We start from the raw sequence: 20,939 nt of genomic DNA, 5'->3' as shown, positions 1-20,939 counted from the left end.
TTAAAAGTTTTTAAGCATAGCCCCTGGTCACCCTAAAAAACATGTGTTCAGGTTTAAGCAAAGTCAACTATTCCAATCACTAAACACAAAGGTAAATAAGTGCTATTTTAGTGTCAGAATATAAATGTCTCAACCTGCTTTCCTAGAAGGAAACAGTGAAACTATAGATTTAAAGGGTTCAGTATCTTTTTCTTGTTCTTAGCTATAGTATATGATCATGTTAATTTTCTAAAAATAATTACTTGTGATTTTTAGACTTTTTAGTGATAAAGAGACATTTTGCAATCTTATCTTTTTATAAACTTCTCATCACCTGCTTACTAGCAAGTTTGATAATCAAAATCTGACACAGCCCAAATCACTCCTCAGTTTTACAAACTGTAGGTAAAAACTTGGTCCTACAATCAGTGGAAGTTTTTTTCACGGACTACATTAATTTCATCCCTTCGTGGAAAAGTTAAAATTAAAAGCAGTTGCAATAAAAAATGCTTTGAATAAAAAATTCTTTCTGCTGCCTCCTTCTTCATTTCTACTGCTTTAATCTAGTTGTATATGCAGCATGCAATCAATCTTCCCTTTGACAAATACTTCTAATCCACTTGTAATACAGGGCTTGTTCTAGAATCCTACATTGTCACTCAAGCCACAGAAGGTCACCTTTTACACCCAGTTCTTCAGCTCTCTTCTCCATCAAACTGAGCACATGAAATCACTTACAACCTTGCCCTAATTCATCAATGCATTTTTAGAGAAAGGGACAGGGAGGAGAGCAAAAACTATTTTCCTCCACTAACTATAACTCTTGAATACTTGTTCCTCCCACAGTAACCCTCACACCCTCAGGCAAGGAGGTTTCTTTCCTGGACTGATCTGAAAACCCAGCACACCATAAATCCTTCCAGCTCCTTCTTATTCCTTCTCTTCACTGTGATAAAAAAAAAAAAAAAAAAAAAAAAAGTCAGTAAATCCAGTTCTGAATTGTTTGGAAAGTGAGATCCTATTTTTGCTTTTTGTACTGCGCCCAGTATAGCAAAATTTTGGTCCCTTTCTGGGCACTCTCACAGTACAAATAATCAATATCAATTACCAGTTGTCAGGATGGGGAGTGATCCAGTCATTTTAAATTGAAGATAACTTGGAACCACTGCTTTTTGCAAAACAGTGCTCAAACTCTTGAAAATCCAGTATTTTCTTAACTGTCAGTGGATAAAGAGTTCTACCTTGTAGGTCCTCTGCTCAACTGCCTAAGTCTCAAGGTGTACCCAGAAGCTAGGACAATATTTAATGGAGCCTCTGCACTGTTTTTTCTTTCACCCTAAGTCTTTCTCCTTCATCTAAGACTCTAAATATAATCCTGGCTGCTTGTTCTGATACTCGCCCTCTCCATCTTGTAGTCCCTCCTCCACAGGTGACCCTCTTTCAAGACACTGATTCACTAAAGACATCAATTATCCAACCTATTTCCAGTTTGCAGTTCACTCATACACCAATTTCTAGTATTTCAGTTTCTCACTTCCTCTGCTTTTAACTGATCTAAACCTCACCTAGGGGGGGGTTGGAAAGCACTTTCCCAGAGATGGCTAATTCTAAACTGATTTGGATTGACAGATCTACAACCCAATTCAGCAACCCAAATTCACTGCTGTTCAGACAGATTCCTTTGGGTCTTGCTCTAAATGTGACCAAGTCATTAGTTCTGCATGTGGTCCAAATAAGGGTGAAAGTGATGACATCATGAAGGAAAGACCTTTATCTGCTAGTAAAGCACCACAACTCAGTACAGCAACCCATCCACACCCAAACACTGCTCCCTTCTAAATTCCTGCACCAAAAATGTCTTTGCTTATTTACTCTTTATAAGCGCTTGATTCCTGGGTAACAGTTTAGATTTCTCTGAAGTCAAAACAACCCTTCAATAAACCAGCTGAAGCAAGAAGACAGCTCTTTAGTTATGTTTCTTTTTCTAGAAATTGAATCATTTAGGAATTTGCTTTTAATATTATGCAGAATCTCTGTTTGAAACTAACGATTTTCCACTGACTCATCTGTACAACAACAGCTTTGAAGATGTTGCTCATCCTGCTACAGGGGCTTATGTAACTCCTCCCTCCTGACTATTGGATAAGCAAACCCAGGTTATATTAACACAAATAATACATCTCAACCTAGCTGAGATATAACAAATGGCATGCAAACAAAGGATCAAAATGTTTTGTCTGAAGAGTGATGACAAGAAGCAGCAAACTTTCTCAGTCAGTTTTGCAACAGACTTACCAGTAGCAAAAAGCAGTTTCCTTGGGTCCTGAAAAGCAGTCAGAGGAAAAAGAGTCAACATAAATGATTTACATCCATATGAATAATGTAATAATAATAATAACAAGTAGCTCATAAAGCTCACACACTTGATAGCATAAGTAGCCTCTAATTCAGGATGCAGAAATGGATTTGATAAAAGTTTACAGTGACTGCAATTCAACATAAACTAAACCTTTTGCCCTTGCATTCCTTCAGTGAAGATAATTCTGATCTTTTATGAAAAACTGGGATTCAGATGATTTTACAGATATTTGTTGAAAGCCTAACTTAACTCAGTTACCTCATACCTTTGGGAATACAGAGAGCAGAAGAGTGAGAGATTTGAAAGTTAAATGAAAGAGAATTTTACTGCCAATTACATCACTAAGAGATTTGCAGTGAACTCCAGTGAAGCAGGACTGAACTCAAAGGAGCTGACAATATAAGGCCAGATGTTCCTGTATCCTTCACCACAATTGAAAAGATGGAAGCAGAGAACTTCTCTGAGGAGGGGAAGAGGAGATTTGTCATCGTCATAGAAAAGTGCCTCACTCCAAGTCCTAAGCCTCATGAGATTTTTGTCTTCACTGTGGAGAAGAGCTTTTAAAAAAAAAAACGCAGTAAAACCCAGGGAAGGGAGATGGCAGATTTTCACACAGATCAGGAAAAACTAGGCATTCATCTCTCTGACCTCTCTGCATCCAAATGTAAACACACTCTTCCAGCCATGAATGGAAGATGACAGTAGCATCCAGACTGCTCACAACAGTTACCAAAACAGGTTTAAGCAGAATTTACTCTGAGATATTAAAGAGCTATTAGAATACCTAAAATCCAGGAGGTACCTCATCCTAGAGGTACTGAAAACTTGCTATGTCCATTTTCTGTTGAAAAATTCTTAGGTCTGCGTAGTACAGGCTGCCATGCACTCCCTGGCATGTTCTTGCCTGAGGAAACCCTTGCAACCTTCCTGATGAGAGTATGTCTAACTCGACCACTCCTAACACATGCAGACACTTGAGTTCAATCCAGAACTTCAGCACAATAGTTGGTGTTGGTATGTCTGTCTCCCATAGAATAGCTCTGTGATTAGGTCATTCACCAGGGAGTAGAAGACCTTGGTTGTTGGTCCTTCTGGGCCAGGGCTGACTCAAGCTCTCCTTTTCCAGGAAAGGATGCAGCTGGGATGGGATCATTCTAAATCTTTCCCAATGAAGCTGGTAGAAAAGAAATGTGGACTTGAGACTAGAATGAATATAAACAAGACAGAACCTGATCGTAACCCAAGGAAGAAAGTTCTGGACTCTGTTCTCAATTCTGAAATCTGCAAATACCTCTCCAGTGCCAAATGCAGAAGCAAGCACCTGCAGGAAGGACTAGGGCTCTGGTATGCCTTCAAAAGATCTGCATCACAGGCAGACAAGTCACACAAACAAAGTATTTCGTAAGTAGAAATCAGCTTGCAGCCCAGTTGATGTAGACAATTCCACTCTTAGCATATACTACAGTTCCCATTGCAGTTTAAAAGTGCAAATTAGTCTCAAGTCTCACTGTCCTCTAATTCCCAGCATATATTTATATATCACACAGCATTATATCCTGAATGCTGGAAATGCAGAATGGGTTCTCCCCAACAACAGAAGCCTTTCAGCTAGGTCCACTCAAGGAACAGAGAGAAGCCGGAGACAATTAGGAGAAGAAAGAGCAAAGTGAAAGGACTTGATGGCAGTATTTTCCACCTCATAGTCAAATAGGTGTGAATCCTGCTGGTTTAACCATATCCTTAATAAATGTTTTGTCCAGAGGAGGAAATAAAATCCACAGCATATAGATGGCAGCGTATTTTTACCACACAAAACTGGCAGTGCTGTGTATGATCGCAGGATCATACAGTAGAATTGGATAAATAAATACTCAAATATTTAAATTTTATAATCAAAATCAGAATATAAAAGATGGCTGGCTCACCTCACCACGGTAGTGTGCTGCATTTATTGCCAGAAAGTCTTCATTGTAGTTCTCAGAGAAGTTAAGAGCATTTACCAGATGAGCAGCAACATGTAAGACTAAAAAAAAAAAAAAAAAAAAAAAAAAAAAAAAAAGAAAAAACACAGAAAAGCTGAGATCTATAAAAAAAGAGGCATACGTTGCCCTGAACAAAAGGAAAGCAGCTACTCAAATGCCAAGTAACAATCCCATCTGCATGGGATGCATCAGGGCCTATGGAATATTTTTTCTGAAGTAAATCAGGTAATAGATATTCCTAGCATGCATTTTATAATTTTTTTTACACTATAAGCAATCATTTCTGTACCATCATGCTTCAGTGGGGAGACAACGTTCAAAGCTGTCCACCAAAGAATGTTTCTTCTTCACTGAACAAGCTATTTGCAATACAATCTGTAGCACCCTGCCTCTTCACTCAAATTCCTGAGGCACAACCTAGAATCACTTGGCAGACTTTGACCTGATTTCATATACCTGCCTCCTCCTTCCAGAAACTGGAATTTTAGGGAAAACCTCAGCCCTAGAATGTAAGCTTATGTGTTTAAAGGAAAAATAAGACAAAACCCACACACAGCTGAGAAAGCATTCACAATTTGAGGCAGGGAAGCACAGAGCAAGACTACCCCCAAACGTACTGTAAAAGAAAAACCACAAAATACTGCTTTGTTTAATGTGTTTCCCAAACAAGGTGCTGCTCGGCACGATAAGATCTTACCTGAAAAGATGCATATTGTTACACCACATGTCACATGGAAAGTTTTACTTTTGTCTATCAGCCTTCTGGTTTTCCTGCTGGCAACCTAATAAGAGAAGAATTCAAGCAATCTCTCTTCTAAAACAAAGCAAAGAAAAAAAATGCTAACAGCAAATGCAGCAATTTAACAGCACCTTCATCTTTTACTAGGTTTAATAACCTTGTAAGAACAATATTCAAACCTAAAAAATACAGGACTATAAGCACAAGGCAATTTTGAGGTCCTCATGATGAAATTGAAGTTACTATCTATTACAAAGATGTTAAGAGCCCATAAAATAATGTCTATTCCGGCCTTAAAATTCACAAATTCTTGCACTAATTGTTCTAGGAGTCACTGACTTCTTAAGTGAGCAGAACAGAGGAAAAGAGATGTACACCTATGATCGACGTATAATTGCATCTACAGGCACCCGATCTTATTGTTACTGTCACACAATGAATAGAACTGGTGGGTTTGCAGTCATCTACAAAACACTTGTTTCCCAGAAAGCATTACTTCTATTTTTGTCAGAGTAACTGGTGAATCATAAACAAGCTCAACTACTGTTTACTGAATACGAATATAGAAAACAAGCCCTCTTAGATTTCCTTTTATTCTCCCATGATAACTTTTATTCTCCCATGATAACTTATATATCAGCTTGGGTATTTTTATTTAAAATTTCATCATCTCCAGTGGGACACTTCAGATCACACAGAGGTGAAGCTCAGTTCACTCTTGAATACTACAGTGAAGCAGTAGAGGGGACACAGATGGCTTTAACATTAGAGTTGGGAAAGAAGGAGCAGATCTCATCTGGTCAAAGTTCTCAGTAGGTCTACATCCCTCAAAAATGACCTCAAGAAACCCACATTAAAAGTCCAATCAAACCAGATAATGCCAGCCAACTCCAACTGTCTTTAAAACTGTCGTGAATCTCTGTGCTACCTGCACCATGACAACATATACTGTGTAATAAACAGTGGTGTAGCAGTTTCTGTCTATTATTATTAGACTTTATATAAACCAAGGCCCTTTTCTTCTTACCTGCTGCATTCTGAGGACAGTGCTTACCTTCTGAGACCCTCGGAGGAAGGCCAAGAGAACACGGCACATTGGTAAAAGGACCAGGCAGCAGTTGAGATTGAGGACAGATGCTGAAGCTCTGCTAACACACAATCCTAGCTGAACAAATACAGCAAGAGTTAGATAATAAGGAGAGAAAAATGCTCTTAACAGTTCAGGCGCCAGTATTAAAACTGCTTTCTATTCCTGCTTAAACAGCTCCCATGTTCTCTTGGCTGATCAGAATAGTGGAGTTACACAATGTTTTACATGTACAACTGTATGCCTGTCATGCTACCCTGTTCTCTGAGGGGAAACAGCTCTCGCCTTTGCATCAAATAATAATAAAAATAATAATAATAAATAATTTTGTTTGTGGGAAAGGATTGGCGTTGAAGACCCTAAAAGAATTATTAAAACCAGACCTTAAAAAGAACTAAGAAGTATAGAAGTATGTGGCTATCATTTCATGCAAGAAATGAAGGAGCAGGTTTTGTCCCCTGGTTTTCAGTGTATGCATTTTGATTCAGTGTCACAAGTGCTCTATAGCAGCTACCTACCATTCATAACACTTTTTTCCTTGCTGCATAAAAGGAGAATAGAACAGAGACAGATAATCTCATCATTAGCTTAATTCATAAAGAACTGAAACTGATATAAGATTCAAGTTCAGCTGAACTGCACCAGCTCAGAAGTAACAGCAATAATGTCAGCAACTGACAAATTTCTTTTCAAAGAGCCGATACCCTCATCAGTGCTCACAACCACATGCAACAAAACATATCTGAGACAACAGAAGTGTCCACTGAGAAATCACCCTAAAGCTTCAACAGATATCATTAAAGTAGGAAAGAGGGATAAATACTGTAAAGAACCTAGAGAGCCATACAAGAGAAGTGTAATGATTTTCCGGTTAGCAAGCCAGAAAAGCATGTAAAAAAATACTGATTTGTTTAAACTGAAATGGTAATATTATTCCAAGGACCGTTAGGTATCATCACTGAACTCCTCATCCATTCACACTATTCAACGTGATATTTGGGCCCAAAGAAAGCAGGTTCTCTTAACTACTCACTATCTGGGAAAATTATTGAAATCTAATTTCACTAATGCTTTTACTGGTATATTTGGAACTTACATAATTAGAACAAAAACACTTGTCAAATAAATGAACAAAGCATGCATTAGTGTCATAACCCTGTATTTTTTCAGCTTTTTATAGTTCCTCATTCATTTATGAATTTTAAAGAAGTTAGCAAGATGCCATTGTTCTCCCAGATATTAGGCTGAATTACCATTTTATTAGCTTTTGTAAAAGATGCTTTTAGAATATCAACAGATTTCTAGAATGGTATGTCTTACAATGTTCTCTAAAACATAATTTTTTCAATTCCTGAAGAAATTAATAAGAAAACAGCATAATTCCATAAGATAACTCAAATCCTGAAAAGGTGTTTTGAACATATACACATCATATAATTAATAGTTATTAAAGGTTTATCAATTTTCCATTATGGTACTTCATGTAAAAGAGGGCATCTACCATTTCTCAGTCAAAAAAAAAACAAAAATCAACTGCATTCGCATCTTTCTTATCAAGAAGAAATAATCAGAGAAAAACATTTTTTTTAATGTTTTTTAATTTTTTTTTTACAAAATTATTAGCAAAGCCTTTTTGTTTGAAAATTCCTAGTGCTTATTACATGTTTTTTTACAGACTTATCTATGTGTTACAGAAGTGGATAAAATACAAACTATTAAAATAAAGAAAAGTAACAGGAATCCACCACGTCTAGCAAGATCACTAGCACAAGGTCATGACAGGAGGTTCTCAGTATCATAAAATATAAAAAAACAAAACAAAAAAAAAACAAACAAAAAAAAAAAAAAAAAAAAAAAAAAAACAAAAAAAACCACCACACCGTGAAGGATTATGTTGTATATAAATTGTTGGTTTTACCATTGGAAGGGAAAGCAGCTTTGTGCCTGCTCTCACAATTTGTAACCCACGTACCCTGTCTTCTCTGCAGTACCTCTGGGCACAAGATCACTAGGTAAACAGAAGGTAAAAGATGTTCAGCCTAACTGAAGAATCAAGCTCTCCACCTAGATCCCTTTCCTCCTCTGGCTACTCTATGTTATTTAATTAGACCTGAGTACTAGGGACTGTCTCACCAGACATTACCAGCTTCCACAAAACAAAGTAGTCATAAGAGCACCTTCTCGTAAAGCTGGTCATGTGGAATAGAAGCAGTTACCCTAGAAAACGTGTTCTACCTTGCCGTCTGCCACATAGAGCATGATCTCTGGCAAATATTCAGTGAGAAAATCCTACAGAAATTGCACCAAGTGGGACGTTTATAACAGACGCATCTCCAACCTTATGAGTTAAGGAAAATAAGACTAGAATGGACCATATAATCTAGTCCATTCCTACACTCTACCCCTCCTCTGCTATTTCTTCCAATAAGTTGTTAGTCCTTTTTCCTTTGCATAAAACTTCCCTTGTTTCTATTTCATCTGTAACTTCATTCTGTTCCCAGACAGAAGTATATTTTCTACCCTCCAGCAGTAACTCTTCATATACCTGAGCTACTAATTGACTTTTTGGTTTTCTATCCTAGAATCACAGAATGGCTTGGGTTGGAAGGGACCTCAAAGATCATCTAGTTCCAAGCCCCCTAACATGGACAGGGATGCCACCCACTACATCAGGTTGCTCAGGGCCTCATCTAACCTGGTCTTGAACACCTCCAGGGATGGGGCACCCACAACCTGGGCAACCTGTTCCAGTGCCCACCACCCTCTCACCCTCTGAGTGATGAATTTCCTCCCAATCTCTAATCTAAATCTCCCTTGTCTTGTTAATATCTGATTGAGTAAAGAGTCACTCTCCATCTTTTTTATAAGTCCCCTTAAGTACTAAAAGGCTGCAACAAGGTCTCCCCAGAGCCTTCTCTCCTCTGGGCTGAACAGCCCCAGCTCTCTCATCCTGTCTTCCTAGAAGAGATGCTCCAGCCTTCTGACCATCTTCATGGCCCTCCTCTGGACTCTCTAACAGCTCCACATCCTTCTTGTGCTGGGGGCTCCAGACATGGATGCAGCGCTCCAACTGGAGCCTCACAAGGGCAGAGCAGAGGGGGACAATCACCTCCCTCCACCCGCTGGCCACTCCTCCTTTGATGCAGCCCAGGATGTATTTGGCCTTCTAGGCTGCAAGCAGAAGATGCTACAGGCCAAACAATCTTTTTTTCCCAGCTACCCTTCCCCCATACACCACATTATTTAGACTTCAGATCATCTTGTCTTTCCTCCTCTGGACTCCCCAAGCTGGTCCAGAGCCCAGGTGACTACATCTGAGCACCAGCTACAATGACCATAACCTCAGCAACTGAGATGTTACTGAATACTGAATCTCACTTTCCACTTCAAAGTATGGTTTTAAAAAAATGGTGTGAACAACCACAATAAGTATTTCTCCATCTTTACCGACATTAGCTTAAAGTGACTTTAGAACATCAATAAATATTTTTGGACTATTAGAGAAAATAGCAGTACCCTTGAAATCATTAAACTTAATAACAAGTAAAATGTCTCTATAATGTGCCACTTGCATATACAAAACTATCTCTATTTTCATTAATTATTCTTCCTCTAAAGGGAAATGAAAAATGAGCTATACACCTCATAAAAGCAATAAATTCAAACCATGGTCATTAGAAGCATATAAGCAGTTTTATTAAAGCTTGCTGATGTGCTACAGCATTTCAGTGATTAAATGAGCACGGTTTGAAAAACAAGAATGTAGAACATTTATACAAAACTCAGAAGTAAACTTAACAGTTCTTGTAGCTCTTGATAAATGTCCCCCCCAAAAAAGAGTGATACTCTAAGTAAAACAATTAGAAATTGATAGTAAATTTCTATTATACAACCTAGTCGCTACTACTTCATTTGGTCATGTATTATATGATCCAGTCACTATAGTGGGGTTCTACAAGGCTCTATTTTAGGACCATTTCTTTTTAGTATTTTCATAAACCTGATTTAGTGGGAGTTGTCCCTGCCCATGGTGGGGGGGAGGTTAGAACTAGATTGTCTTAATGTCCCTACCAACCAAAACTATTCTGTGATTCTATGATTCTGTGAAATAACTTGGACACAGGACTTGAGAGTATACTTGTAAGCTTACAGACCACACTAAATTGGGAAGAGCTGTTAACTCCATTGGGGGTGGAGAGGCCTTGCATAGAGATCTAGACAAATTATAGTGCTGGGAAATCACCAACTGTATGAAGTTTAACAAGAGCAAGCGCTGGATTCTGCACCAGGGAAGGGGCAACCCTGGCTGTATGTACAGTCAGGGGGACAAGAGGCTGGAGAGCAGCCCTGAAGAAAGGGATGTGAGGGTTCTTGTTGCCAGCAAGTTGAACATGAGCTAGCAGTGTGCCACGGCAGCCAAAAGGATCAACCGTGGGTGCATCAGGCATAGCACTGCTAGCTGAGCAAGGGAGGGATTGTCCTGCTCTGCTCTGGTGTGGCCTCACCTCAAGAACTGTGTACAGTTTTGGGTGCTGCAGTATGAAAAGGACATAAGTCTACTAGAGTGCCCAAAGGAAGGCTACAAAGATGCTGATGGGTCTAGAGGGGAAGATGTATGAAGAGCAGCTGAGGTCCCTTGGTTTGTTCAGCCCAGAGCAGCGCAGGCTCAGGGGAGGCCTCATGGCGGCCTGAAGCTCCCTCTCAAGGGGAGCAGAGGGGCAGGCGCTGAGCTCTGCTCTCTGGACAGTGACAGGACCTGAGGGAACGGCATGGAGCTGGGACAGGGGAGGGTCTAGGAAAAGGTTCTTCAACCAGAGGATGGTAGGGCACTGGGATAGGCTCCCCAGGGCAGTGGTCATGTCATGGATCCTGCTGGACTTCAAGAAGTATTTGGATAACACTCTCAGACATAAGGTCTGATTTTTGGATGGTGCTGTGTATAGTCAGGAGTTGGACTCCATGATCACTGTGGGTCTCTTCCCACTCAGGATATTCTATTATCCTGTGACCTACATGATACATCATGAGCTTCTGAAAAAAATTATGTTTTCTTCAAGTTTAAACATAAACCAGGCAAAGTATCAGTTATCCAAGACTTCCTTTATCAGGCACAACTATTTTATTTGGAAAACTTCAACTGAATAGTCTGATGTGGAATATTCTGAGGAAGAGTTACTTTTCAAATATGTATTATTAAATGAATAAAATAACTTCTTGTAAGAAATAAGGAAAATGACACAATTTAACTAAAAATTTTTAAAGCGTCTGTAAGTAGAAAAAGATTATGGAAAAACTTGGTTCCAGCTTTTCAAGTTCTTCCACAAACACAAGGAGACTACAGCATGAAATGTGGCTAGAGAACTTCTTAAAACAAGGTTTTCTGAAAAGACAGGGCTTTGTTTTGCTTTTTAAATCTAGCTTGGCTTGTCCATCATTAGTTTTGCATTACTTGTCATATAAATCCAGTTTTTGAAGAAAAAACTATTGTTTCAAGTTACTGGAGTCACACTTCGATTTCACTGGTAATAAAAAATTCGTGTTTTGTGTGAACAACTCACAACATGCAACTTGTAAGTACACAGATAGACAATGGAGAGCAGCAAAGGGAGAAGGAATATTACCCTCCACTGAAATACAATATGCTGTAGTGAGGCTGTCAAAGAAGACACCCTACTAACCTTCTTTTGTGTTTTGCCATGCCACTATTTAACAAATAGCACATATTCATTCATAATGCCATTCCTATGGAACAATGCCCTAACATTAATTCTAATTAAATGCTATCAACATATGCACAACAGGGAAAAAAAAATAAATAAATAAATCAGGAAATGAATTTACCCAGTAATGCAGTGCACTTCTGGGAAAGTGTGACTGAGATAGTTTCATGAATGTCCAATTTTATTTCTTCAGAGTAAAGCTTAAATGAACCAATGTTTGCTGAAGCAAGCTCATGAACAATTTGAAAACAATGGTAAAGAAATACAGTCAGCAATTCTTAGAATCACAATTCATGCAAGACCCAGAAGAATAACAGAGTACTAAGTTTACTCTTAACATATATCCAAAGGCTTAAAATATCCCCATGAAACTAATTCTTTCCAAATGGTTTCCAAGTGGTCTCTTTTTTGATTTCCTTTGCATTGCCTGGGTGGCACAGAAACAAATTAACATAGTGCATTGCTGAATTGTTAATCAACAACAGAATGAAAAGAAGATATTTTGCTCCCAGGCAACTCATTGCTTCTAGAAGAGAATATATAGCCTCATTATAGCTCAGAAATAAGAGAAATATAATCCTCTCTTCTCCCTAAGATTATCATTGTGTCAAGAAAAAAAAAAAAAAGTGTTATTTCACATTAGTAGCATATGAAATTGCTTTAGGATCAAAAAGAAATAAAACACATTCCCAAAACCTCTGCTGGACACTCTCCTTCATCTAATTTCACTGATACCAAATCTAAGCAGTTGACAACCTCCTTCTGTACTCTGCATACCCAGTACAACACATGTTGTTATCCTGTTTCATGGAAGGGTGAAGAAGCATAGAAAAACTAAAGGATTAATCAAATTCACAGAGGAAACCTGCAGCACCTATAGCACAGAACTGGACTCACTATAAACGTGAAGCTGGTACCCCAAAAACTAGGCAGGATTTATTCTCCAGGCAAGTATAAAGCAATCACAGATTTTTCCTTCTACACAGCAGCAGAAAAAGGCTCCAGAGATATATAGTGCATGTACTCTAGATATCACTGCATGCTAACACAACATGCTAAGTAGAACAGAGAAGCAGCGAGTCAATTTTCATCGCATGTTCTGAGTGTTGCCAGTAGCAAAGTTATGAAAATGTGCTTCTCCATAGCTAGGCAAAAACTTTGACTATTTGTTTGAGGGCTAAAATAATTTACTGCACATCTCAGAATTGCCCCAGTTTGTTAGCCAAACAGTGAACATAAGATTCAACTGCTGTGCAGAAAAATCCAATATTCAATACGTGGTTGCAAAATGCACTGGAGAGGAGAATTTAGAAAGACTTCGGCATATATTACCCTACCTCACCTTTTAAGACTACCTTGTAAGAAAAAAAAATGTCACACTATCACAAATCCTTCCCTAAGTGACATTTCTCTGATTCTCATGCCTTCACTGTTTATGTGCAACAATCCTAAACTAGTAATGATTGAGAAGAGACATCATACCTGATACTGTCTCTCTCTCTCACTCTCTCTCTCTCTTTCGCTAGACCTCCCTTTGAACTTCCTCAGTCTTCTAGGAGTTGAACTTGATAATCCCTGTGAGTCCTTTCAAACTTGGGATATTCTATGATTCTAGGATTCAGAACAACTTCAATGACTGTGGGAAGAGCCATAAGCAACATGTTCTAAAGACAGATTCTGAAGATCATCTCCCCAAATCAGTACCAGAGCTGTTAAAAATATTTATTTTCATAGCTGGGATAAACTGTGCTGCACACTGTGCCTCCATCTCACCTGATTTCCTTTTCTTCATAGAGTATTCCTTGTTTTGAATAACAGAGCACAGAATCTAAGATGAAGGACAGATCTGAATTGTACAGGATAGAAATATTACCCCGTAGGCATGCCAAATCTGGCTGGAGATTTAGAAGAAAAAAAAAAAAAAAGCAGCTGAATGAAAGAAAAATGTAAGGGTAGTAGAAATCTATTGGAACATGTGAAAACTTCTAAAAAAGTTTGACTGGGTCTTCTTTGTGAAGATGGAAGGTTTCAAGGCAGGACTATGTTAAATCACATCCTGTTGTACTGCAATCCTTTAAAATTACTTTAAGATTAAATAGTGTAACATATTTGAATCACAATCGTAAAGAAAAATACATTACACATAAACAAAAAAACAGCAGTTCTTTAAAAAAAAAATCTCAGTTCTCTATGTCAACTCAAGTCTCAAGCTCAGTTTTTTCTCATGTATTTGTGAATCAGAACTTGGATATGACATTATAGAAATGGAGAAATATCAGGAGTGGATGGCAACAGCATTTTTAATTCTTTAATGTAATATGGTTTATTTTCCCTGCACTAATGAGAATCAGTATTACCACTGTTCACTTAAACCTCACCTATCAGGTATTCCTTAATGACTTTCCTTCTCTATCTGTTCACATATTTAGGTCATGTTCTCATTTCATATACAATCCCTTTGTGTTAGATACACTCCTCATTCTGCTTAAATCAGTCACACAATCTGAAGAAACCAGCCGTTTTAAACTGGAATGTTGTATTAGCTTCCAACTTCTCAGATAATCTCCAAAAATAGTGCATTCACTTAGACTTCAGACTAAATGTTCATATTTATTAATTGGTTAACTTAATCTGTTATAATCCTGACCCCAGGAAATTTAATAAATACTTTTGTCAGTGCTGCTAAATTACAGGTTTATTTTTGTGCCAGGCAGAATGACACACTCAAGGCCTGGAAAAGATTACAAGTTATCTTCCAGATCAAGTGTTTGACTCACATTCTGCAGCGATATAAAAGTATGACAGCATTTTATGTGTTAATTTGCAACAACAGCTTGAAAGGTTGATCATGCAAGATGCAAGATCTCAACTACTGAAGGTCAGTCATGAAATCTAGAGATTCAGAATACTTAAGCCCCCCAGGAGGGCCACAACACACTGCAACACAGAGCCATAGCAGTAAGTTGCTTATTGCCATATCTGAGTCACAACAACACAGAAGTGATCCTACACCTGCTACTAAGGCCCTCTTTATGCTGAATGATTTCCCCCTACCATAACACAGTGGATAATATGGTCTGTAAAAACAGTCTTCTAGAATGTAATGAAGCCATTTTAAGACCTGCCATTGTTGGCCTACTACAGGAAACCTACAAAGAAACATTTTGGCCATAATTACGTCCTGTTCTACAAAGTATTACACCATGATCATCTTGGAAGTAGGAGCAGTGATGTCAACAGGACACAGTATTTTTAACATACACAGCAGTAAAAATTCCAGCACTCATTTATGAGGTAGCTCTACTATACTCCCACTGTTAAAAGTTTCACAAGAAGTTCTTCAAAGGTGGAAGATCTTTCATAAATGGTTGCAATTTAGATGTCCTTCACAGGACAACTGCCACTTGACCTTAAAAAAAAAAAAAAACAAACAACACAAACAATGACAACAAAAAACAAGCAAATACAAGAACTATATGTCACAAAATAACATATTATAAACACATTGGTTTATAACTGAAACTAATCTTAGCAATAATGCTGATCTGTGGAATGTCCAGGAAGGACAGAGGGATGAAAGAAAAATGTTTTAGCAAACAAGAAATCATGAATGAGGCAAAGAGAACGTAAGAAAAGATCTGTTTATAGTTCAAGGGGACTATAAAGAGAAGGTCTTGTGGATTAATGGCCTCACTCTTCACAAGGAAATCCTGTTTACATACACTTCCATAGTAACCTAACTCTATTAGTAAACATTTTTGCTACATGTAGCACCTTGAAAAACAAATCCCAAATAGACTACTTACAAAACAATTAAGTAGCAGAAACACACTAACATTAGAAAATATAAAGGGTCAAGATACATAGCTCCCTTCAATGCTTACATGTGTGGGGGAAACACGCTACACAGCCAATGCATAAGGATCAATGGAAGCAGAATTTGGCAAAATTACCAAAATCTTTACTGTCATAATAAATTAGCAGAGACAAATTTCCATTTGATGCTAGAACATCCAGAATGTATTCCAGGTAGTAAATAAAGATGACATAACTGTAATGCACAGTACAGCCAGCGCAGTAAGAAGGCAACAACTGTATAGATTAAAAAAAGTGGGAAAGCACTTTCCTTTTCAGATCAATTTTCAGTTATTCGATCCTTTCCCAAGAAGACCCTTTCTGAGAATGCGTTTTCTCCACTTCGGTGTGAAACCCAGAAGCTTACCTCATGTATTAATGTCCATTTGACTACATTAGAGTTACTTGATCAGGGACTAGTGAGGGAAAAAGGAAAGAAAGACCTTTTATGCCATGACAAAATGAGTCTAATGCTGAAGTCAAGCACCAAGAAAAAGGTATTTTGTTTAACACTGTTAAAAGCAAGGTTTGAGTTCTACAGTAAGGCCAATACTGAACACGGGACTAAATTTGTTGGTCAGATGCAAGCAAGCTTTTGGGGAGGAAAAAAAAAAAAAGCCAAGATTATGTGAAGGGATAAGTCTGTAAGTCTGCAAGGAAATAAATCATCTGGACAATTTATCTGACTGAGCAGACAAAACCTCCAATAATGAAAATTCTGGACTCACATCAAGTTATCTATGATTTTTCCTTTCTGTAATTCATGTCTACTATGTCTTGTTGTATCATAAACACAGGGACATGTTTAAGTGACAGACTCGGTAGGTAAGGTTCATGGTTTGACCTGATGATCCTTGAAGGATCAACCTAAATAATTCTATTTTCCTGAGAACCTCCAGGGATGGAGATTCCACAGCAAAGAGTTCATGGCCTCCTCAGCAAGACTCAAAATGAACAAAGTGGTGATGTCTGACAACATAAATTTAACCACTAAATTTTGTGGTGTGGAATGATGTGCTCTTCCTAACCACATCACTGTCTCTGACTTATTTATTCTCTTTGGGCTCCCTGGACATCACTGTGCTATTATTGCCTTTTTGCATACGTAGAATTAAGTATCAGAAAGATTCACAGACATATCTGAGTTCAGATAATAATTTTTAAATTGTTAAAATAATTGTAAAATAATTCTAAAACCCCATGCTAAGTATCTTGTTTAAGGTCACAATAGATACAACTGGCATGGAACAAAACAGCTTTCCTTTGTAGAAGGCTGATGGAAAGAGAACCATTTCAGTGACCACTGAGGAAAAAATAACCTCATTCTTCTTCACATAAGAATGAAGAAGAAATGGCATGAAAACACAGCAGAGTTGAATATATTCTGGATATTCAGTCCAAGACTGCATTTTATATCTTAATCTGATTCCTACAGCAACTCTTCTTGTCCTTTGTCCTGTTACTTGCTAAACAATAAAATAAGTAGTTGTAAATCTTTTAGTGCTGCAAGTGAGCAAATTCTTAAGAAGATTTTACTTTAACACAACATATAAAGAGAAAAAAAAATCTTGAATAGACCTCACTGAGAAACAAGAGACTTTTTTTAATTAAAAAAGCAGCCATTCCTTTCTGCCATTAGGTGTTGCCTTGTTGGAAAAAGGAACTAATTTTCAGGAAAGTATTTGTAAAACAAGTTCATCCTGTTAAGATAAAAACAAACAAACAAAAAACACAACAAATGTTGAATTACAGTTGAAGAATTTTCATCTAGATGTCAGAAATTTTAAACAGCAAGAAATAGCTTACAGAGACACCACAAACCACTCACCAATGTATGGAACAGAACTCAGGCTGGTTATGGAGACAGACCAAGAGATGGCCAGTGGCTATGCAAACCAATGTACAGAATGCAGAGGTGCAAAAATCCACATGGATTTTTAAAAGCAGCTTTAGTATGGCTGTGCTTACTCCCTGTTTCCTGAAGAGGCTAAAATTGTTTTGCAAGGTTTGGAAAAATTGAGCCCAATCTGTATGATTTATGCACACATATAAATATATTAAAAAGAAAGGAGAAACCTAACTTTGGCATCCAAAAGTTGTATTTAGACAAACTGTAACTAAGCGAGTTTTGAGAATGTTTTAGTCTTTAATGTTTTCAAAGTTTCTAAATCACTTTTGGAGCTTTGACTAAAAGTATCTTTTAGACTTCACTTTCCTCCTCATTTCAAAAAAATGTCTAAGTTTCCACAGTTAAAGATGTTGTGTTAGACAAACTCAAATACATGGCCTTCTGGTCGTCAACTCCTAACCAAGACAATGAATCTGTGGCTTGAATCATCTCACAGGTTCTGAATACCCAGATCCAACTGCATTGTACTACTTTGTGTGTTTTTGATTTTGAAGCGGAAGAAAACCAAAAAAAGGCTAGACGATGAGCTGGTATAAGGCAGACAAGTCTTCTGAATTGAAAGGAACTTTGCTGATTGATATCAGCTGACAATCTGGCCCAACATGTTGACCCAGGAACATTCACTTTATAAACAACTGACTTGCTCTGCCAGGAACAAAATCTCTTCCCAAATGGATGCAGTGGGCTGCAAAGCCATTAGACATTATCATAAAATTAAACATGTTTTCATGTTTTTTCCCATGAAACATCATAATCATGAAGTATTTAAGTATTTTAATTCCTGTGCTTTTGCACTTCCTTTGCTAAGATTCACTTCTTGGAACACAACTGAGTCAGCCAGAAGGAAAAAAAAAAAATAGAGACAAGTATAGTCTAACCAACTCACTTTCAAGCAAGTTTCACAAAAACTTATGGAACTGGTTAGCCATGGCAATGCTATCCATCATACGAAAAAATATACCCTGGATCTGCCAAACATAAAACCTGGAAGTTCTACAGCAGGTTAGGATGTGCATCATCTGTGCTTCAGCCCCATGTCAACTTGACTATTGAAATCCATTACCAAGAATGGCACAGTGTCACAAAGCATCACCTTATTCCTTTATTTGTACTTGGATTCTAAAATACTGAGCAACCTTATAGAATTTTTCATAAAGTTGTTATCGCTTAATCCGCCCCTTTGGTCAGAAGTCATTTCAAGCAACCATGACTATGTAACTGGATATGGGACAGACCCCTACATCACTTCCTAAAGTTATCTTTCTGGGTTGTTGTGGTAGTTGTGGATGTTACCCTTGCCAGATTAAAATATAAAAAAACTTCAGTATACCATTCAGAATCCAAGACTGTTTTCAGAAAATAAAACTAAAGTTACATATAATGACAAAGATTTACACAGAACATAGAATCCAAGAGGATGACAACTTGATAATTTTTAGTTCTTTTCAATCTCATGAGTTCCTTCAGCAAATTAAGACTAAAAGGCGCACAAGCCCATAAGCCTTGCTAATGTTTTGATGACAAAAGTTGAGCTCCGGTCTGCAGAGCACGTTTGTGTCCTGTGAGACCGCCTGCAGCTGAGGACGTGGGAAGGGAGGAAAGGAGGAGAAAGTCCCACACTTGAGTGACTCTTTTTCAACACCATCAACTTTCTACTCCTAAATAACTGTCAGCAGCCTCCCAGTAATTTCCTACTGGATCTTTCCCTCCTTTTGCAGGCAGTTTGTGTCATCCTTGATTAGCAAACTCATTCTGTCCCCTTTCCCTTCTCCCAGCATCCCAACTTCCAGAGCAAAAAGGAACGGCCGGGTCACTCACCCCTAACATCTGATGCAAATAATAGTACTGGAGCCCTCGATAATAGAGCAGGAAGGTTTTCCAGAAGAGCCACACATTGAGAGAGAGCCATAAAAACTAAAAGAGAAACAAGAGATTGTCAGTGGAAGTTATACAGACAAACTTTCCAGTTTTCATTCCATTAGTAAGTCATGTGCATATAGTTTCATAAAGAGTTTTAAATGGAATTAGAGAACAAAACTCGCATTTAACAGAAATACTTTAAAAGCAGCACCCTAGAAGTGATGGGTGGGAAGTTTCACTGCCCCTAGAAGCCACAGAGGTGCAGCTCGGTGAGTGAGCACCGGCCACCGCCGGCACAGCTCCTGCAGCACCACCACCCCCTGCCTCCAGCCGGTCACCGCCGTTCGGGACCCTGGGAACACAAACGGGCAACAAAGCGACACAAAGGCAGGAAGAGTGCCACCCCACACCCCCCGACCTCCCTTCTTCCCCAAATTCTCCCCCCGAAGGCGGCCAGCAGCGGCATTGTCCCAAATACAAACGCCCCCACGTGTGCAGCCCAGCGGCAGCCGCACGCCTCCCGCCGCCACCCCCTAAAGCACCCCCGGCACCGGGCACCCCCCTTTCTCCTCGGCTCACCCCTTGTTCACCCCTTTTCTCCTCATTTCACCCCTTCTCCCCAGAGGCGCCCGGCAGCCCTACCAAAAAGAGGTGCTTGCTCCCCTCGTTGGCCAGCCAGCTCCTCCAGGACACCGCCATGGTGCCTCAAGGGGGGGGGGGAGGGCGTGCAGGGGATCTGCCCACCACAAAAACCAGCGGCAGGACCCGGGAAGGGATTTTGGGGGTGCGACAGGAGGGCGAGCCCTCCTTTTCAGCCGGGCTCAGCCGGTCCTCCCCCTCTCCCCACCCCTCACCACCCGCCCTGTCTTCCGGCCGCCGGGGCGTGCGCTGCGATCCTACACGGCCCTTACACAGCCCCTACACGGCCTCGCCGCCCCTTTGTCCGCGGTCAGCCAGGGGTCCCTCAGGGGAGCCTGGCGGCGGCCGCCCCCCCGAGAGGGTTCAGGGGAAAACACAGAGGCCGCCCGAGGAGCTGCTCTTAGGGCCGCCCGTGAGGTCCTTGGGCAGCTCCTGCTGGTGTCGTTTCCATCCTGCTCCCTCAGGTGGCCGGGGAAGAGGTGGGATCCAGGTCCCGGCACCAACCCCCTCAGCTTGCCTCGTCCCGGCTGTGTGGCGCACAGAAGGGCTTGGGTCCAGGGGGACCCTAAAAACACCATCCAGTTCCACCACCCTGCCATGGGCAGGGACACCTCCCACCAGACCAGGTTGCCCAAAGCCCCATCCAGCCTGGCCTTGAACACCTCCAGGGATGGGGCACAATCCCACCCTGGCACAAGGAGGGGTGCCCAGGTTCTCACTCCTCCACCTTGCTACCACTGTGTGATCAGGTTTTGGTTTGGCTTAGGTTTTGAATGAAGGTCGCACCGGATACTGATTTTAACATGAAAG

The 20,939-nt window shown here is 39.5% G+C and overlaps 1 protein-coding gene across 6 annotated transcripts in view; it reads right to left on the bottom strand.

Annotated features, from left to right (window-relative positions):
- Positions 1-20,627, bottom strand: part of NOX4 (NADPH oxidase 4) — a 121,415-nt gene extending 100,788 nt beyond the window's left edge. Inside the window, exons 1-6 of one of the 6 annotated variants that reach the window (XM_027467239.3) lie at positions 20,133-20,627; positions 19,449-19,544; positions 6,114-6,224; positions 5,018-5,102; positions 4,264-4,361; positions 2,275-2,302 (exon numbers count right to left, since the gene is read on the bottom strand). In XM_027467239.3, coding sequence (XP_027323040.3) covers positions 2,275-2,302; positions 4,264-4,361; positions 5,018-5,102; positions 6,114-6,224; positions 19,449-19,544; positions 20,133-20,189 — 475 coding nt within the window. In that variant the 5' untranslated portion in view covers positions 20,190-20,627. The remainder of the gene's footprint in view (positions 1-2,274; positions 2,303-4,263; positions 4,362-5,017; positions 5,103-6,113; positions 6,225-19,448; positions 19,545-20,132) is intronic. The other 5 variants (XM_027467225.3, XM_027467234.3, XM_027467248.3 and 2 more) reach the window with 5 other exon arrangements.
- Between the last annotated feature and the right edge of the window lie 312 nt (positions 20,628-20,939).

This window comes from Anas platyrhynchos, chromosome 1 (genome assembly GCF_047663525.1).
Source record: "Anas platyrhynchos isolate ZD024472 breed Pekin duck chromosome 1, IASCAAS_PekinDuck_T2T, whole genome shotgun sequence".
Taxonomy (NCBI): domain Eukaryota; kingdom Metazoa; phylum Chordata; class Aves; order Anseriformes; family Anatidae; genus Anas; species Anas platyrhynchos.
The sequence above is the reverse complement of the archived record's forward strand: the minus strand, read 5'-3'. Positions and strand labels throughout refer to the sequence as shown.